The following is a 20,391-nucleotide window of genomic DNA, read 5'->3' on the forward strand; positions in this document are numbered from 1 at the left end:
ATGCAACATATGTAGTATTCACCTAATATTATCAAAATTCGTTTCGTATAATTAAAATGATATTTCAAAATGATTTTTAAAATAAGAAAATGATTTTATCACTCTCAAACATGCACACATTGTTGTAGTGATAATAAGAAACTATGGATGAATGAATAACTTTAATTAAAAAAAACGTGAGATTAAATTGTTTGAGAAATGAGATTTTAAAATCATAATTGGTTTTAAATTCCATGTGAATTTGTTTAAAATCATAACTAACTTAAAATCTTTCAATATAAGTTTAAAACATGAGTTAAAATAATTAGGCTAGTAACTATTTTGTTTTTTATTTTAGATTTTTAAAATTAAATCTATTTCCCCACATTATAATTTACATATTTGTTTAAGTAGAATGATTAATTTCTTAGCAAATTCTAAATTTTATTTGTTTAAAATATGATTTGCATATTATTTAGTTTTCTTAGATAAAAAAAAGAAGGAATTTAGTGGTAAAAATAATATTTATAGAATTAACTTTAAAAATAAAAATAAAAAACAAAATAATTACCTAATCGTGTCAAAATTGGTTTAGTTAGATTTTATTTGGTTTTTAGTTAAAATAAGATAGATTTTGATAATAGATTTAATGATAATTGAGAGAAATTTTATATGAGATTTTGAAAATGGTGAGGTTCATCCGTTTCTTAGTGTGTAGGCAAAACAAAACATATACCCCGTCTTCCCTTCTCTTCTCTTTAGCATTGACAGGAAAAAAAAAAAAAAGGTTCAGTCCTTTGATCTCCTTCTTCTTCTTCCTTATTCTCAACTCTAATGGCGACCTCAAAACCCCAAAGGTCACCTGAGGAGGTCGAAGACATTATCCTTCGAAAAGTCTTCCTCGTTTCTCTCACCGATTCTTCCGATTCCGATTCCAGAATCGTCTATCTCGAGCAAACCGCTGCCGAACTCCTAAGCGAGGGCAAACAATTGAGGATTTCAAGAGATATTATGGAGCGCATCATAATCGATCGTCTTTCCGGAAATTTCCCCTCCGCCGAACCCCCTTTTCAGTACCTAATCGGCTGCTACCGTCGAGCTCACGACGAGAGTAAGAAAATCGCTTCCATGAAGGATAAGACTCTGCGCTCTCATATTGAAATTTCCCTCAAGCAAGCCAAGAAGTTGACGATTTCGTATTGTAGGATTCATTTGGGGAATCCCGAATTGTTTTCGGGTGCCGATTTAGGTACTCCTAACTCCAACACTTCGCCTTTGCTTCCTTTGATTTTCTCTGAGGTTGGAAGCTCCATGGATGGATTTGGGGCTAGTACCAGTGTTGGTGGAGCCTTTCAGTGCCCTCCGGGTTTCCTGGAGGAGTTTCTTCGTGACCCGGATTTTGATACATTAGACCCCATCTTGAAGGGATTATATGAGGATTTAAGGGGTAGTGTCCTTAAAGTTTCTGCTCTTGGGAACTTCCAGCAGCCCTTAAGAGCACTTAGGTTTCTGGTCAGCTTTCCTGTTGGTGCTAAGTCTCTTGTCAAACATCCTTGGTGGATTCCCACTGGTAAATATTCCAATGGGCGTGTCATTGAGATGACAAGCATTTTGGGGCCTTTCTTCCATGTCAGTGCTCTGCCTGACCATGCCATTTTTAAGAGCCAACCTGATGTTGGGTGAGTGTTTATTAATGTGTTCTGAGGTTTTCTTTCTTTATGTACATTGGTTCTGTTCTGATCAGTGAATGTCTTGTTGGGAACTTCAGGCAGCAGTGCTTTTCAGAAGCATCAACTCGTAGACCAGCTGATTTACTATCTTCATTCACTACAATTAAGACAGTCATGAATAACTTATATGATGGCATTGCGGAAGTTCTTCTCTCCCTTCTTAAGAACACAGAGACCCGTGAAAATGTTCTTGAGTATCTTGCAGAGGTGATAAATAGAAACTCATCAAGGGCTCATATACAGGTACTTTAATATGAGTTTAGTGGTGTCAACTGTACATCACGAGTTTGGTTATTGTCAACTTGTAGCCATATTCAATGTTCTTTATTTCAAAAGAATGATTTAGTTTTAAGCTCAAAGGTCGATGTTTTATTTGTATTTTTATGTTTATCTTTCTTTTTGGTGACTATAGAGAAATGTTGATGAATGGTAACATCTAACAATCTATGCAATACATTTTCTTTTTGAAGGTTGACCCTCTCTCCTGTGCAAGTTCGGGCATGTTTGTTAATCTCAGTGCCATCATGCTACGTCTCTGTGAGCCATTTCTAGATGCAAACTTGACCAAAAGGGATAAAATTGATCCAAAATATGTATGTTATAGTAACCGCTTGGAGTTAAGGTAAGAGGATTTTGTTTTCTTGCTGATCTTATTGTTCGTAATTGACCTATTACAAGTTTTCTTAAATGTGGGTATGTAATCGTCAGAGGATTAACTGCTCTACATGCTTCATCGGAAGAAGTTACCGAATGGATTAACAATGGTACTCAGTTGAGAACTGATAACTCTGGGCAGTCCAGCGACAGTGAAAGTCGCTTGCTACAATCACAAGAAGCTTCCAGTTCTGGCAGTAATGCTACTCTTGGATCTTCTACTGCAAAAGCAAGATTGAGTAGTGATAAAACTAGGTACCCTTTCATATGTGAGTGCTTCTTTATGACTGCAAGGGTGCTGAATTTGGGCTTGTTAAAAGCATTTTCAGACTTCAAGCATTTAGTACAGGTAGCTATAAATCATGCATTGGTGGATAAATGAAATGCCGCATACAATTTTCTGATTTTTTTGGTTAATAATTTATATTCATTTTATATTTTTGTCTTTCATTTGTTCTGTTTGATGGACCTTTTCAATTCAATTAATTTTTTGTTCAGGATATATCTAGGTGTGAAGATACACTGTCCACGCTTAAAGCCATGCAGGGACAAGGGCCTGCCCCACAGCTTGAAATGGATATAGCTCGCCTTGAGAAGGAAATAGAGTTGTATTCACAGGAAAAGCTTTGTTATGAAGCTCAAATACTGAGGGTATATTTCTGTTTCACCCTTTATTTGAATTGGGTTATTGAATGTTGCATTATTGAATTTTGGGAAAAAATAATATTACACATTTACACTATACTTGGCTAAGTGAATCAATTTTAACTTAACCTTTTATTTTGTAAAATTGAACTTTAAACTTGAATTAGTGTTGAAAACTAAATTAGAAAATTGCTCAAGAACCAATCGATAAATCATGCAAACTCAACCCAAAAACTGAAACTTGAAATTCATCAATCAAGCTACGAAATCAAGTAGGTAAGAACCTCCCACCTAACAATAAGATGGTGAAACCCAGCTAAAAACCATCCAAAGCGATTATATAAATCAATATCCACCAAAAAAGTCTCATAAATCACAAGAATGCTCAGTACCCCCGAGGGGTGGCTCTGTTGGCAATGGCTTGGGGTCTCTTGGTCATATTGACTTAGAGGTCCCAAGCTCAAACCTTCAAGGAGAGCTTAATACTAAAAATACTTGTTGTCTCCCCAGTTTAGGCCTTGGGCCAGGCGCAGGTACCCCTGAGCATAGAGGAGCAAAGCAATGACTCTCGGTTATCAAAGAAAAGGAAAGAAAAGAAAAGAAAAAAGATACAATAAGAATGCTCATTTGAGTTTAGTGTTCATTTGGATGAATTAAAGGTAAAGTGAGTTTTAAGAAAAAGCTCCACAATTTGACCCATTGGCATAAAAAAAAGAAAATTTCCCTACACTTTTCTTGCCTCTAGTCTTGGCAAGTCCACTTGTAGGGGACTTGCAGGTAGGGTGATGTGGCATTGGAACCTTAATGATCGATTGATCGCTGTAATGATATGAACTTTGCTAGCTAATTTATACCATTTTTACTCATAGAATTTGTTTAACATATGAAGCCTTTCATGGGCAGTAAGAGAGCAACAATAATTACTCGTGTTGAATCACCCTATTTTAGCTCGGAAGCTTTCATTCTTTTATTTATTTATTTATTTATTATTATTATTATTGAAATAGAAAGGAAAGAAACGACACAAGGAGTTTACGTGGAAAACCCTAATTCAGGGAAGAAAAACCACGATGGAAGAAGTTTTATTATTTTAATGTCATGCTTACAAGAGACCCCAACCTCAGATATAAATAGGATGAGGAGAAACCCTAATTTAGTAAATATAGAGTAAACTACAAAAACTCCCTTAGGGCTAATTCAGCATATTTCAACACCCCCCTCAAGTTGGGGCGTAGATATCGGCAAGCCCCAACTTGCTAATACAAGCTTCAAACGTCTGTCTCGATAACCCTTTCGTAAGAACATCTGCAACTTGTTGGACTGCATAGGGAATACAGATAACTCCACGGTCTAACTTCTTTTTAATAAAATGCCCGTCAATTTCCACGTGTTTGGTTCTATCATGTTGCACTGGATTATTAGCAATACTGATGGTAGCCTTATTATCACAATACAATTTCATGGGACCCGAACTACTCTGGTGAAGATCAGACAAAACTTTCTGCAACCAGATTTCTTCACACACTCCCAGACTCATAACTCTATACTCTGCCTCAACACTACTTCCAGCCACTACACCCTGTTTTTTATTCTGCCAAGTCACCAAATTTTCCCACACAAAGGTACAGTATCCTGAGGTTGACTTTCTATCAGTCACAGATCCGGCCCAATCTGAGTCAATATACGCCTCGATGCTCCGTGTGTCATATTTTTTGAACACTAAGCCCTTCCCAGGGGTAGACTTCAGGTATCTCAAAATTCGAGTCACTGCTTCCATGTGCTCCTCATATGGATTCTGCATGAACCGACTTACCACACTCACAGCATAGGAGATGTCGGGTCTAGTATGAGATAAGTAAATCAGTTTTCCTACCAGGTGTTGATACCTCTCCTTATTCACAGGAACTCCTTCCGAAATGCTTTTCAGTTTGCCATTGACCTCAATAGGAGTGTCAATGGGTTTGCATCCGGTCATTTCTGTTTCCGTCAACAAGTCCAGAGTGTATTTCCGTTGAGATACAGATATTCCTGCTTTTGATCTCGCCACTTCCATCCCGAGAAAATACCTCAGACTATCAAGATCCTTGATTTCAAATTCGCTTGCCATCCTTTGTTTCAGCTTAGCAATTTATGTCGTGTCATCTCCTAATAAAATGATGTCATCAACATACACCACTAACACAACAATCTTCCCTAAAGGTGATTTTTTGGTAAACAAGGTATGATCAGAATGCCCATGAACAAACCCTTGGGACTTAACAAACACTGTGAACCTATCAAACCATGCCCTAGGGGACTGCTTCAACCCATATAAGGACTTCCTAAGTTTGCAAACATGATTCCTAAACTTAGCTTCGAAACCTGGAGACGGACTCATGTAAACCTCCTCTTCTAACTCACCATTCAGGAAGGCATTTTTTACATCCAGTTGATGTAGGAGCCAATCTTTATTTACGGCAACAGACAGAAGAACACGGATCATGCTTAACTTAGCCACTGGGGAAAATGTTTCTGAATAATCAATCCCATATGTCTGAGTGAACCCTTTAGTAACTAACCTGGCCTTATATCTCTCGAGCGTTCCGTCAGACTTATACTTCACTGTGAACACCCATTTGCAACCAACTTTTTTGTGACCTCTAGGGAGAGCTACTAACTCCCAAGTCTTATTTGTCTCAAGAGCTCTCATTTCTTCCATTACTGCCGCTTTCCACTCGGGAACTTCCATGGCTGCATGTACACTGGTAGGTATTGCTAGAGCATCCAGTTAGGTAGTGAAAGCCTTAAAACTAGGAGATAAGTTACTATAGGTCAGAAAACTATGCAGAGGGTACTTTGTACATGACTTGGTTCCTTTCCTCAGAGCAATTGGCATATCTAGAGTGGTATCATAATTGCCAGTTTTCGTCGGTCTCTCTCCGGTATCAGACTTCTGAGACAATTCTGCATCTTCTTGAGGACTTATTATCTCCTAAAATTTCAACCTTCTCTGAGTTCGTCTCATCATTTTCTATGTTCCCAGACTTCTCTTCAAGAATCTCCTCTGAAACAACAGGATCTTGAACTTGAGCTGGTTCCGATGCTTGGACACTTTCCGATGGAACATCAAGGGTTTCCTGAGTTTCCTTTCTGAGATTCTTCCTATAATATGTTATCCAGGGCACTTATCTAGTAGGAAGGACAGACACTGGAATAGCAGGAGCAGAATTAGGTTCGAGACTAGGTAGACTGGATTCAGGAATATTAGGACTAGGCTCAAGATTGAAGCTAATAGGTACAGAGTATGTGGAACTGTTGGTCTCTTCACTTGTGGTCTCCCCCTGAAGATGACTAATGGGAAAGAACGGTTTATCTTCAAGGAACGTGACATCCATAATGACAAAGTATTTTCCGGAAGATGGGTGAAAGCATTTATAGCCTCGCTGATGAAGGGGATACTCGACAAACACACAGTTTTGAGCTCGTGAGGCAAACTTAGTCCGGTGTGGACCATGAGTATGAACAAAAGCTGTACACCCAAACACACGAAGAGGAACCTCAGGAATAAGACAAGTAGACTGGCAGGACTCTTTGAAGCACTCAAGAGGTATTTGAAACTTTAGAACTCGTGAAGGCATCCTATTAATGAGATGGGCTACGATAAGCACTGCATCTCCCCACAGGTACGAAGGGAGAGATGCTGGAATCATCAAGGAGCGAGAAACTTCAATGAGATGGTGATTTTTCCGTTCAGCCACCCCGTTTTGTTGTGGAGTATACACACACGAGTTTTGATGGATGATCCCTTTTGATGCTAGGAATTCCTGGAGGGTGTGATTGACAAACTCACGACCATTGTCACTCTGAAGAATGACAATCTTTGTGTTGAACTGTGTTAATATAGTGGCATAGAATTGTTTGAAGGTAGGTGGAACCTCAGACTTATCAGCAAGGAGATATACCCATGTAAGTCGGGTATGATCATCGATGAAAGTTACAAACCACCATTTACCAGACAGGGTAGAGATGTTTGAGGGACCCCAAACATCACTGTGGATTAGGTGGAAAGGCTGGGTAGGTTTATAGGGTTGAGAAACAAAAGACACACGAGGTTGTTTAGCACGTATATAGGCATCACAAGATAATGACATCACAAGATAACGAAGAAATATTCACATTATGGAATAAGTGGGGAAACAAATATCGCATATATTGAAACTTGGATGTCTAAGACGAAAATGCCACAATAAATAATCTTTTTTAGGCATAGTAAAAGAGGATAAAAGGCTAGTCCTAAACAAGTTCCTGGAGGAAGCATCTTCAGAAAGGAAATAGAGGCCTCTATCATATCGGGCAGTGCCAATCGTCTTCCCCGAGCTCAAGTCCTGAAACAAAGCAGCATCTAGTGAGAAGACAACTCTACAGGTAAAATCTTTTGTTATTTTACTTATTGATAACAAGTTGTAAGAAATTTTGGGCACATGTAGGACATTTTGTAGAATTAATCCCTGAAATGGTGATAGTCTGCCTTTTCCAGCAACATGAGCGAAGGACCCATCCGCAATTTGAATCCTCTCATTTCCAGCGCTTGGATAGTATGAGAGAAATCGATCGGATGAGCCAGTCAAGTGATCGATCGCTCTTGAATCTAGAATCCATAACTCATTCCCTTCAACAAGGAAACTAAAAGATTGAGGGTTACTTGATTGAGCAACTGTTTCGATCCCTATGGTACCTGAATCACCCGGGTTGGTCATTGGAGGCTGTGTCTGAGGTTGTGTGGCCCCCTCAACCAATTCACTCACTAGAGCACGACCAGATTTCGACTTGTCATTTGGAGGGTGACGTTTACCATTTGGAGGTCGACCATGCAGTTTTCAGCATTGATCCTTCGTGTGGCACTGTTTTTTACAATGCTCACATACTGGGGGTGTTTTACTATTCTGCTTGTCACCATCAGATCCAGCAGATTTCACCCTAAAGGCAGCTGACTCTACAGTGGTAACACCCGGCCCATTCATTGCACTTGATCTATCTTCTTGCAATCTAACCTCTGAACAAACCTCCACGAGAGACAGTATTGGTTTCTGCCCTAGTATTTGACTCCAAACTATATCAAATTTGGGGTGCAACCCCGCAAGAAAATCATCGCTCAACCTCTTCTATCTTCGAGTACTGAATTCCATCTTGTGGGCAGTTCTAGATGATCTCTCGATATAGATCCATTTCTTGCCATAACAAAGACATCTTGTTGAAGTATGACGTTACATCCATGCTCCCTTGTTTGCATTCATGAACCTGTTTACGTAGAGTATACAGGCGGGATGCGTTCTGACGCCTCGAATATAACCGTCGGACTGCATCCCAAATATCTCGGGCAGTGGCTGAATAGAGTAAAGGTTTCCCAATTTGTGGTTCCATGCTATTGACCAACATTGAGCAGAGCAATGAATCCTCTACCTTCCAGACACGCTCTTGAGGATCCCAGGATTCGGTCGTGGTATCTCTCTAGTCAAGTATCCAAACTTATGGCGTCCCTCAAAAACCATTTTAATTGTTTGGGACTAAGAGAAATAATTTTGTTCATTTATCTTCTCTCCCGTGATCATTCCTGCAGAGTTTCCTATAATCTCAGATAAAAGATTAGTAGTAGGAAGAGTAGGAAACATTGTTATCGGATTTTCTGAATAAATCAAGGAAGAATCATGGCCATTCAATCTGGCTCCGAGAGCGGCCATTTGTTGTTGGAGTTCCCCATGAGATTCAGATCTGGGGTGTTTTTGTCCATAGGTCATGGAATTTTCTTCAACGGAATCGCCCATTCGAAACTGAGGTTGAACTGGGTACACATGAGGAAGAGGCTGTCCACCATGGTACTGTGAGGAGGCTATTGCTGGAATTCCACTGGCGCAAAATACGGTGGCCCGTGATCGGCGTTGCTCCCAGATGGCTATGATGGTGGGTAACGGCCAGAGGGCTCGGCAATTGGCTGCGAGGTTGAAGAAAACACGTCGATCTGACTTGACCCGGCAGCTGGAGCGAACCCACGGCCATCTGGAGCGAACCCGATCGTGTGCAAAGTCGAAGGACCCCCATCGGCGATGTTTGAGTGGAACGGGCTCGTACGTTGAGTCTGGGAGATGTTCGGCGTGCCGGCTAGAGCGAACCCACCAGAGCCCCGTGTCGATCGCGATCCAAGTCGAGTCTGAGGTCCGAGATGCACGGCGACTGGGTTGGTGATGCTCGACGATTGAAGCTGTCCAAGGTGCGTGCTGACTGGGTTGTTGAAGTCTGGCAGCGGGGCTCCAGATGGGTTGGGTTGCGCTGGGTTTAAGATGGTTCGGAGATATCGATCAACGACTGCTTGAACACAGCCACATTAGTCTTGTTTGCTAGTGTACCTTCACCTATCAAGTTTGATGACTGAGTTTCTTCTATCGGGGCTAGGGTTTCATCACCTTACTTTGATACCATATTGAAATAGAAAGGAAAGAAACGACACAAGGAGTTTACGTGGAAAACCCTAATTCAGGGAAGAAAAACCACGATAGAAAATATTTTATTATTTTAATGTCATGCTTACAAGAGACCCCAACCTCAGATATAAATAGGATGAGGGGAAACCCTAATTTAGTAAATATAGAGTAAACTACAAAAACGCCCTTGGGGCTAATTCAACATATTTCAACAATTATTTTTATATATATATAATTTATGATTTTTGAGATTTTGAAATCTTCATTTGTAATTTTTTTTTTATTATTATTATTTTTTTATATATATAATGAGTTTGATTGCAATTAGTGAATTGAAATTGAATGGATACTATAAGACCTACAAGTTCATCCTTTGTGTAATTATTATATCCTCAACCTTCCTCATCTACTGGAAGCTATCATTGTATATACACATCTGCAGTTTCCTTCACCATCTTTATTTGAAAATTTAAAGATAATATTTACACCAAAAAATGTGATCTTTATTTTTGCTACAAAACATTTGATTCCCAGTTGAGATCGTTCTTGATCTTGAATTGAATTAGGAACTTGAGAGATAATTTTAACCTTTATGAACTTGATTGTGGTTGATTTTTGGGTATATCAGTTGACCGTATGTTTGTAACTGACCGTTGCCAACAATGGTGGTTATTTTTTTGTCCTCTTTACAGGATGGGACACTAATCCAGCAAGCTCTTACTTTCTATCGATTGATGGTTGTCTGGTTAGTTGGTTTGGTTGGTGGATTTAAAATGCCTCTTCCATCAACTTGCCCAATGGAATTTGCATCCATGCCAGAACATTTTGTGGAAGATGCGATGGAATTGCTTATATTTGCTTCTCGGATTCCAAAAGCTTTGGATGGTATCAATTTGGTATTTAACTGATCCTAATCAATTCTTGCATATCTTAAAGCTGAGCATCTGTCCTGTTGTGTGGAAAATTTTTATATTTTGTTTTCATTTTGACAGGATGATTTTATGAACTTCATTATTATGTTCATGGCAAGTCCAGAATATATCAGAAATCCTTACTTAAGAGCAAAGATGGTTGAAGTTCTGAATTGCTGGATTCCTCGTAGAAGGTTATTTTACGTGCTTGATATATACATATATTGATCAATTAATATTTTTTCTGTGCTCATTTTGAAGTTGAGTACGGGTTTCTTGTTTACATGCAGTGGTTCATCTGTAACAGCAACATTATTTGAAGGCCACCAACTATCGCTCGAGTATCTTGTTAGGAATCTTTTAAAACTCTATGTAGACATTGAGTTCACTGGTTCGCATACGCAGGTACAGCACGGTTGAACAGCTAACTTAAATGTAGGCAAAGGCAATTGTTCTGTTTTCAGAGAGAGCTCGGCTCCTTTTTCCATGTGTTTCTGTATAATATTCTATTAATCTTGCACTAATTATTCTATGAACGCTTGAAATGATTTTATTAGGAACCAAGGTAGTATGGGATGTCTTTGTCCCACATTGGTTAGAATGGGATGACCAATGTGGTACTTAAGTGACTTGGCTCTCCCACCAATAGCTAGCTTTTGGGATGTGGTTCTGTAAGACTCTTCGATTCCCTGCACAGAAACAACTAACAAACATAGAACAAAAGAAGAAGAGAATAGAGAATAATAGGGCAAAACAATGGTTGTTTCTTTATTTATATACTTCCTCTTCAAGACTCAACATAGACAAAGAAATTCCCCTGCAATTCCTTCCCAAAATACACAAGCACTCTTCCCTCTAAAACTCTCGAGGCTAACGACCAAAAAAGGAAAATATCACTCCCAGCACCTTTGAGAGAGTCGGGCATTTCTCTCCAACAAAAAGCCTGCTCAGCTTTTACCAAATTTTTCTCTGACCTCCTCCCTTACCATTGTTGTCCTTTATAACCTCATCCCCTACTCAACATTCCCTTCCCTTGCTCCCATAGATGATTGTTCATTTCCCTTTTTACCCCTTCGTTTATATGTATAAATAATTTGTGGTCTTACAATACCTCCCCTCTCGAAGTGAACTTTGTCCTCAAGGTGGAAATGAGGAAACTGTTGGTTCATGATCCGCACATCTTCCCAAATAGCTTCATTCTCAGTCGGTCCATTCCATTTGACAAGCCACTCGTTGGTAGCTAAGTCTCCATTCCATCTTACTCCCAAGACTGTCTCCAGAATCGTTTGCAGCTCAAATTCTTCTGTCAGGATGGGTGGATGTTGTTGGATTTGATGGCCTTGACCCAACTTCTTCTTCAATTGCGATATATGGAACACATTGTGGATTGCAGCTTTAGCCGGTAAGGCTAATTTATAAGCAACTTCCCCCACTCGTTCGACTACTTGATAGGGACCATAGAATGTTGGTGCCAACTTCTCACTCCTCTTCTTTGCTAAGGATTTCTGCCTGTAGGGTCGTAGTTTCAAATAAACCTCTTCCCCAATTTCAAAAGTCAACTATCTTCGGTGTTTGTCTGCTTGTTTCTTCATTCAGTTTTGCGTAATGACTAAGTTTTCCTTTAGGGCATTGAGGGCTAGGTCACGTTCTTGTAGCTGCTGTTCTACCGAGTTGTTGGAGGTTTTCCTATCTCCATATGTGACTAGGGGTGGAGGAGGCCTTCCATAGACTGCTTGATATGGGGTTGTCTTAATAGAGATGTGAAAGGTCGTGTTGTACCATAGTACCCAAGCTATCCACTTGTTCCATTTCGTCGGTTGTTCATTACAAAAACAGCGTAGATAGGTCTTAAGGTAGCGGTTCACTCTCTCAGTTTGTCCATCTGTTTGGGGATGGAACGAAGTACTTCTCTTCAGTTGAGTCCCCATGGTCGTGAACATCCCCCTCCAAAAGTTACTCAAGAATATTTTATCTCTATTTGTTAAAATTGATAAGGGGACTCCATGGTGTCAAACCACTTCTTGGATAAATATTTCAGCTACTTGTTTGGCCGAGAAGGGGTGTTTGAGGGGTATGAAGTGTGCATACTTACTTAAACGGTCCACTGCCATCATTATGGAATCATAACCCCCTGCTTTCGGTAATCCTTCCACAAAATCCATGCTCCAATCTTCCAAAACCAGACAAGGAATGGGAGGGGTTGTAATAAACCAGCCGAAGATAGAGCGTCACATTTGTTTCTTTGGCAGATTTCACATCCTTCCACGTATTTCTTCACGTCCGTTTTCATCCCTTGCCAATATAATTCTCGGCTCATCCTTTTATAGGTCCTTAAGAATCCGGAGTGTCCACCTAACACTGAATCGTGGAATGTATGAAGTAACGAAGGAATCAAACTAGACCTTCGAGAGAGTACCAACCTGTTTTTATATGTCAATCTGTCATGTTGCCATTTGTATTTCGGTTTCCCCTCCGGATTTTCCTTCAAAATGGCAATGATCTTTTGAAGTTCTTCGTCCTCCTCAACCTCTTTGAGTGCTACCTCAATATTGATTATAGTTGGGGCTGACATGACACACAATTCCACAGAAGCCGGCACCCTAGACAATGCATTCGCCACCTTGTTTTGCAGGCCTGGTTGATATAGGATCTCAAAGTCGTACTCGAGTAGCTTTGTCAACCATCGTTGGAACTGGGGTTTGTACTTGTTGCTCAATCAGAAACTTTAAAGCTTTTTGGTCTGATATCACCGTGAATTTGCTTCCCAGTAGGTAGTGTCTCCATTTCTGTAAGGCTAGGACTACAACCATCAATTCCTTCTCATATATGGACTTGGCTTGAGCCCTTGCTGATAGTTTCTGACTGAAGTAGGCTATAGGCTTCGATTCTTGCGATAGCACATCTCCTAACCCAAATCCAGAAGCATATCAGTTTCTATTACAAAGGTCTTGGAGAAGTCAGGGAGGGCTAATATCGGAGCTGCCACCATGGCTTGCTTCAACTTTTCGAATGCCTGAGTGGCTTCCTCGCCCCACCTGAATGAATTCGTCTAAAGGAGCTTGGTAAGGGGGTGCAATGCTTCCATCTAAAGGAGCTTGATAAGGAGGGCTGCAATGCTTCCATATCCTTGAACAAATCTCCTATAATACCTTGTGAGCCCTAAGGATCCCCTCAGTTTGGATACATTTTGTGGCTGGGGCCATTCTCTCATCACTTTGATCTTCCCATCATCCACTTCCACCCCTCGGGGTGATATCCAATGGCCTAAATATTGGACCCTGGTTTGGCAGAATGTGCATTTTTTTTCGATTGACATACAGCCGGTGATCACGAAGGATGTTGAATACAACTCCCAAATGTGTCTCATGAGTTGATATGTCCGGACTGTACACCAGAATGTCGTCAAAGAAAACTAGGACAAATCTACGAAGGAATGGTTGAAATACCTGGTTCATGAGCGATTGGAAGGTGGCCGGGGCATTTGTGAGACCAAAGGGCATCACTAAGAACTCGTAGTGGCCTTCATGATTCCTGAAAGCTGTCTTTTCAATGTCCACCTCACTCATTCTGATCTGGTGGTAACCCGACCTTAGATCGAGTTTAGAATAAATCGCCGCTCCATGCAATTCATCTAGCAGCTCTTCGATTACTGGTATGGGGAACTTATCAACCACAGTCGCTTGGTTTTGCTTCTGGTAGTCGACACAAAATCTCCACCCACCATCTTTCTTCTTCACCAACAGAACAGGGCTGGAGTAGGGGCTGCGGCTTGGTCGTATGATTCCGACCTTGAGCATCTCTTACACTAACTTTTCAATCTCCTCTTTTTGGTTATGGCCATATTTGTAGGGTCTCACATTAATTGGCTTTTGATCTGGACTTATCAAGATGCGGTGGTCAATTGCTCTTCTAGGGAGAAATGTTGTGAGTTCTTCGAATATGTCTAGGTTTTGCTTCAATAGGGCTCTGATCATGACTGGTAGACTTTTATCTTCATTTGGTTCGATCATCTCCTCATCTCCTTCCTCATTCTCGAATTCGAAGTTATGGAATTCTATTAGAAATCCTTGATCCTCCGCTTGCCAGGTTTTTGTTAATGCTTTGAAGGACACCTCTGCCTTGGTCAATGATGGATCACCTCGCAGCATGACTTGTGATTCCCTTGCCAAGAAAGACATGGTTAGCGATGGCCAATGAACTCCCATAAACCCTGTTGTGTATAACCATGGCATCCCTAACACCAGGTCCATTTGTCCTAGATCGATTGCCAGGAAATCTGCCTTTACAGTCAGGTTGGGAAGCTTCAATTCTACTGCTCTGTATAAACCTTCACCTCGTATGGTTGCACCATTCCCAATCATCATCGAGAAGTTTTTCTTGTTCAATGGAAGTTACAACTCTTCCACTATCTTTTGGTGAAGGAAGTTGTGGGTTGCTCCACAATTGATCAACACTACCACTTCTTTCCCCTTCATTTTTCCTTTCAACTTCATTATGCCTTGGGCAGACAGCCCACACATAGACCTCAACGTGATCTCTGCCGTCTCCTCTGTTTCTAGGTCTTCGTTTCCTCTCGGTTCCTCTCCTTCCTCCCCTTCTCCAGTTGTTTCCTCTCTTTCGTTGGTAATAAACAACATTAACTCGCGGTTTTCCTTAGCTTTGCATTGATGTCCAGGTGCATACTTCTCATTACATCTAAAACATAGTCCCTTATCAAGTCGGTCCCGAAATTCACTGTTAGAGAGGTGCTTCATCGGTGGGTCCTTCCTCATGAGGTTGCCCTTCATAGGTAGTGTTATGCGTTTAGTCGCCTGAGTCTCTAGTATTTTCCCGCTCTTTCTGTTTGTTGTCACACTCTCCTTCACTTGGGCTTCCTTATTGCCTGGCCCAACTACCCCTAGGTTTGCTAAAGCTAACTTTAGGGCCATGTTTCTATCGCTCACCAGCTGGGCTTCGTGTATACATTCTTCCAAGGTGTTTGGCCTTCTACTGATAACCTCTGCTCTCAACGTTGGTTCCAGCCCATTTATGAAAGTATCCTTGAGAACATCTTCGGCCAGGTCAGGCAGGGGGGTTGAGTATGTCATAAACTTCTTCACGTAGTCCGTATACGATCCTTCTTGCTTTATCCTTAACAACCTCGCGCCAAGACTTCCTTCTCCGGTAGGTCTGAAATATTCAAACATTCTCCACTTTAGCTCCTCCCAAGTATTGATTGCTTTTCGGTTGTGGCTCCATCGGAACCAGTCGACTTCATCTAGCCCAAAACTGATGACTGCTACCTTCACCTTCTCCTGATCGGACAACTCGTGAATCTCAAAATAATGCTCAACTCTGTACACCCATGATTCTAGGTTCTCTCTAGCGAACACAAGTATCTCTAACCTTTTGTATTTGCTTCTATCGGCTCCTCCCCCTCCATTCTGGGTGTTGAATCGGCCTCGTCGATCTTTCCAAGCTTCATTCCTTGTCCTTCAGTTGTTCCCGATTCTTCAGCCTTTCGAGCAACATTTCTCTCTCTCATCTCCTCCGTGAGTTTTTCTATGTTCTTACAAAGTCCCATCAGCATCTCCTTCATTTCGGAGACTTCTTTCTCGTTTTTTTCCATTCTTTCCTCTATTTGTTTTTGAGCCATAGCTCGTGTTCGCCCCAGGATGAAGCAGGCTTTGATATCACTTGTAAGACTCTTCGATTCCCTACACAGAAACAGCTAACAAACACAGAACAAAAGAAGAAAAGAACAGAGAATAATAGGGCAAAACAATGGTTGTTTCTTTATTTATATACTTCCTCTTCAAGACTTAACATAGACAAAGAAACTCCCTTGCAATTCCTTCCCAAAATACACTAGCACTCCCTCTAAAACTCTCGAGGCTAATGACCAAAAAAAGGAAAATATCACTCCCAGCACCTTTGAGAGAGCCGGGCATTTCTCTCCAACCAAAAAGCCTGCTTAGCTTTTACCAAATTCTTCTTTGACCTCCTCCCTTACCATTGTTGTCCTTTATAACCATCTGGTGGTCCCCTACTCAACACTCCCTTCCTTTGCTCCCATAGATGATTGTTCAATTCCCTTTTTACTCCTTCGTTTGTAAGTATAAATAATTTGTGGTCTTATAGGTTCTCCAAGGTGCTTAAGTACCTAACAATGGTATCAGAGTCGGTTGTCGACGTTCTGGAGTGGAACCAGGGGAGGGTTCTGACCGGGTGTGGCAGAGTGAAGTACAGCCGGAGCAGTCGTTGGGACGTCAACTTTTCGGGGATGGGGTATTATTAGGAACCAAGGTAGTATGGGATGCCTTTGTCCCACATTGGTTATAATGGGATGACCCAAAAGCTAGCTAATTGGGATGGGAGAGCCAAGCCACTTAAGTACCACATCGGTCGTCCCATTCTAACCAATGTGGGACAAAGGCATCCCATACTATCTTGGTTCCTAACAGATTTATGCTTTTATCAAGTTCAAAGCTGATCCTGCAGGATATTAGAATGTATACGATGCAATAACAAAAATGACTAATGACTTACATTCAAAAATAACAAAATAAGCTGCCCTCTTGTTCAAGATCTTAAAATTAGTCTAGGAAACGTTTTGGATATTATTTTAAGGCTATGTGTTATCATTTTTTTTAAGGCTATGAGACCTTCATTTTGTCTACTCAAATTGAGATTGAGTTATTGTTACGCCTGATCCAATTTTGAGGAATTGGGAATTTTCAACGTTGCTTGACCGGTCTTCTTTCCTCGGCTGCAGTTTTATGACAAGTTCAACATCCGTCATAATATTGCCGAACTTCTCGAGTACCTTTGGCAGGTTCCTAGTCATCGCAATGCTTGGAGAATGGTAAAGTTCTTCCTGTTCCTCCGTGTAATTTTTTAGTTGATTGGCGTTATGGCTCTATCTTTTACATGTCATTTCCCTTAATTTGCCATCCCAGATTGCCAAGGAAGAAGAGAAGGGCGTCTACTTGAATTTCTTGAACTTCCTAATCAATGATAGCATTTATCTTCTTGATGAAAGCCTTAATAAGATTCTTGAACTTAAAGAGCTTGAAGCTGAAATGTCAAATACCGCAGAATGGGAACGGAGACCTGCTCAAGAGAGGCAGGAGAGAACTCGGCTGTTTCACTCCCAAGAGAATGTTGGTTTGATGACCCTTCTATGAATGCACCTTGTCAACTGTTGTAAATTACTCTCAAAGCCTTGATATTGATCTTGAATTTTGAGTATCTGGTTCTATCATTATTTGATATTCTCAGATCATTCGAATTGATATGAAATTAGCAAATGAGGACGTGAGCATGCTGGCATTTACTTCAGAGCAAATCACGGCTCCTTTCCTACTTCCGGAGATGGTACTCTCCCACTGTTGCCCACAAAGCATACTTTCTATGCGTTTTCACTACAGTTTCCTCTTTATTTTATCACATTTGGTAATTATGCTTCCAATTTTTCCTTACAGGTTGAAAGGGTGGCCAGCATGCTTAATTATTTTCTCCTACAACTTGTTGGTCCTCAGCGAAGATCTCTTAGTCTGAAAGACCCTGAAAAGTATGAATTCCGTCCAAAAGAGTTGCTTAAGCAGGTACGTGAAAATTAGATTCTAGTTTCTATTATTATAGGCAACTAGATTATTCCATCTTCTAATGTGACATTAGCGTAAATAGACGTAATTGTTGTCTTGTAATTTGTCTGTACTTGAGGGAGTGGTAGCATGATTGGATTATTTGTTCATGTAATCATGTGGGGGAAAAGTAATTAAATTTATATGGGATCTAACATCACAACTAAGATTAGCTATTTTAATGTTGGTGCTCGGGCATCAAACAGTCGGGCTAGCTCGTCCTCGTTGACGTGCCCCGAAGTATTTCGAGTGGCTGCAGTCGATTGGTTCAAAAAAAAAAAAAGGATTAGCTATTTTAATGTTATCTAAGGTGGGTAAGTTCATGTACCCACATTTTCCACATACATTCTCTTGATTATTACTTATTAGGCGAAATGCAGAGTTTGATGCATGAGAAATATAGAGTCCATACCTTATGATATATATATATTATAATTTTGAATTATAGATATCCTTGTTTAAATTCGATGTGTCATTTTCAATTTCTAGCCAATTTTTGTCTTTCCCTTTTGTTTACTATGATGAAATAATATGAAATGCTTCCCTGCTAATAGCGCAGATGTATTTAGGGCACTTGGAAAGGAAGTTTAGGCAGTTATTATTATTAACTCATTATTTGGGTTGTGCATTCGGTGTCCGACTTTTTTTTTGTTTGGTTTTGAAGATTGTTCACATATATGTTCATTTGGCACGAGGCGATTCGGAGAATATTTTCCCAGCTGCCATTTCAAAGGACGGCCGATCGTACAATGAGCAGGTAATTTATTTACGCTTGTTTTGTGATAAACCCTTGGGAAGATACTTCCATTGAACTGAAAGGAAAAGAGAACGTCCTAGTATAAGTACAGTGTCTGTCCACAGTTAAATAAAGAAATGTATATTATTATCATTGTGCATCTTCTGCCTGAATATTGGAGCTTTCTCCAGTTGTTCACTGCCGCAGCAGTTGTACTTAACCGAATTGGAGAAGATGGTAGGATAATACAAGAGTTTATTGATCTTGGTAACAAAGCCAAGGATGCAGCTTCCGAGGCCATGGATGCTGAAGCTACTCTAGGAGATATACCGGACGAATTCCTCGACCCAATCCAAGTATGTTTTGCTCCACTCATTATATGTTTATGTTGCGCGTTTCAATCACTCTTTCGGGTTACCAATTTATTGATTTCATTATGTATGATCACTGAGCTAAAGAAGCTTTTGATGTGTGCCTCAAGAATTAATGGTTTTGATCAGACATATTTGAAGCTTAAGAAAAATGAAACCGATACCTATGTTGGGGATAAACCAGTTAAAGATTATCTTTCCTCTTATGCAGTACACTTTAATGAAGGACCCTGTGATCTTACCTTCTTCGAGGATCACAGTCGACAGACCCGTCATTCAAAGACATCTCCTCAGCGATAGTGTAAGACTTTCATTTCCGTCAAATAACATCTCTCCTACCGAAATAAAGTGTTGGGTTTTCTTTGCTAAACTTTACACAATTTGCAGACTGACCCATTCAATCGGTCTCATCTGACCGCAGACATGCTAATACCGAATGAAGAATTGAAAGCAAGAATTGAAGAATTTATCAGGTCACAAGAACTGAAGAAGCAACTGGATGGAGGGGTTGCAATGCAGAGCAGCAAGGCAACCATCCAACCCACAATCGGAGAAATGTTGATTGATTGATTAAAAGTAGAGAAATAACATAATTGCTTGTTATCTTATGGTCTGGGAATTAAATATTTTCTGAAAGATTTTTATATTTGATGATTTATATTATTATCTTTGGGCTCTATTCAGTGCTTATGCTGCCTAACCTTGTAAGTTGTAATATTTGAAAATAAAGATTTGTAACTTATCAGGAAAGTAATAACTGGAAAATGATCCGAAAGGAAGAATGATGAAATTATGAAATGAAATGAGACTATAGGTTGAGAAAAAGGCACATTTGATTTGATCATTTACAAGCTACTAAAGTTAAAATAATAGTTTATCCCTTGAATTAGCTACCAAAGTTTCATTCACAAACTCAAAAAAAAGAAAAAAACTGTCGGTATAGCTGTGACTTTGAGTTAGATACTGAGGAGATCTACCTTTGACATTTTCATCAGTTCTCAAGGAACTGTAACTATCATATCCAAAAGTACTGTAACTATAATTTGATGAAGACTCAATTATGTTCGCAAATGTTCCCAAGTATGACAATAGTAACAGTAGCTAAAACCATATTGTCACACACTATAACTTAACAACTACAGAGAGCAAAAGTATGATCAAAGCAATACTGATGCAACAATGCGAGTGACGGTAACAATTATGATGATGCGGAGGCGAGGGGAGGATATGAAAGACTTGGCCCTTCATTGGGGAATTGCAATTTGCACGTCATACATGAATATAG

At 40.1% G+C, this 20,391-nt stretch overlaps 1 protein-coding gene across 2 annotated transcripts; it reads left to right on the top strand.

Moving 5' to 3' along the window:
• Positions 1 to 687: 687 nt before the first annotated feature.
• LOC120090376 (probable ubiquitin conjugation factor E4) lies at positions 688 to 19,931 on the top strand. Of its 2 annotated transcripts, none has more exons than XM_039047998.1 (16): positions 688 to 1,658; positions 1,748 to 1,952; positions 2,180 to 2,331; positions 2,418 to 2,712; positions 2,862 to 3,014; positions 10,156 to 10,359; positions 10,456 to 10,568; positions 10,665 to 10,779; positions 17,129 to 17,218; positions 17,313 to 17,516; positions 17,635 to 17,730; positions 17,838 to 17,960; positions 18,664 to 18,756; positions 18,927 to 19,091; positions 19,318 to 19,407; positions 19,528 to 19,668. In XM_039047998.1, the coding sequence occupies exons 1-16, from the start codon at positions 814 to 816 to the stop codon at positions 19,534 to 19,536; spliced, it is 2,952 nt and encodes a 983-aa protein (XP_038903926.1). In that variant the 5' UTR covers positions 688 to 813; the 3' UTR covers positions 19,537 to 19,668. The 2 variants fall into 2 exon arrangements, with proteins under 2 accessions (XP_038903926.1, XP_038903925.1); XM_039047997.1 differs by having other exon boundaries at positions 689 to 1,658; positions 19,494 to 19,931.
• The last annotated feature ends 460 nt before the right edge of the window (positions 19,932 to 20,391 follow it).

This window comes from Benincasa hispida, chromosome 11, assembly GCF_009727055.1.
Source record: "Benincasa hispida cultivar B227 chromosome 11, ASM972705v1, whole genome shotgun sequence".
NCBI lineage: Eukaryota > Viridiplantae > Streptophyta > Magnoliopsida > Cucurbitales > Cucurbitaceae > Benincasa > Benincasa hispida.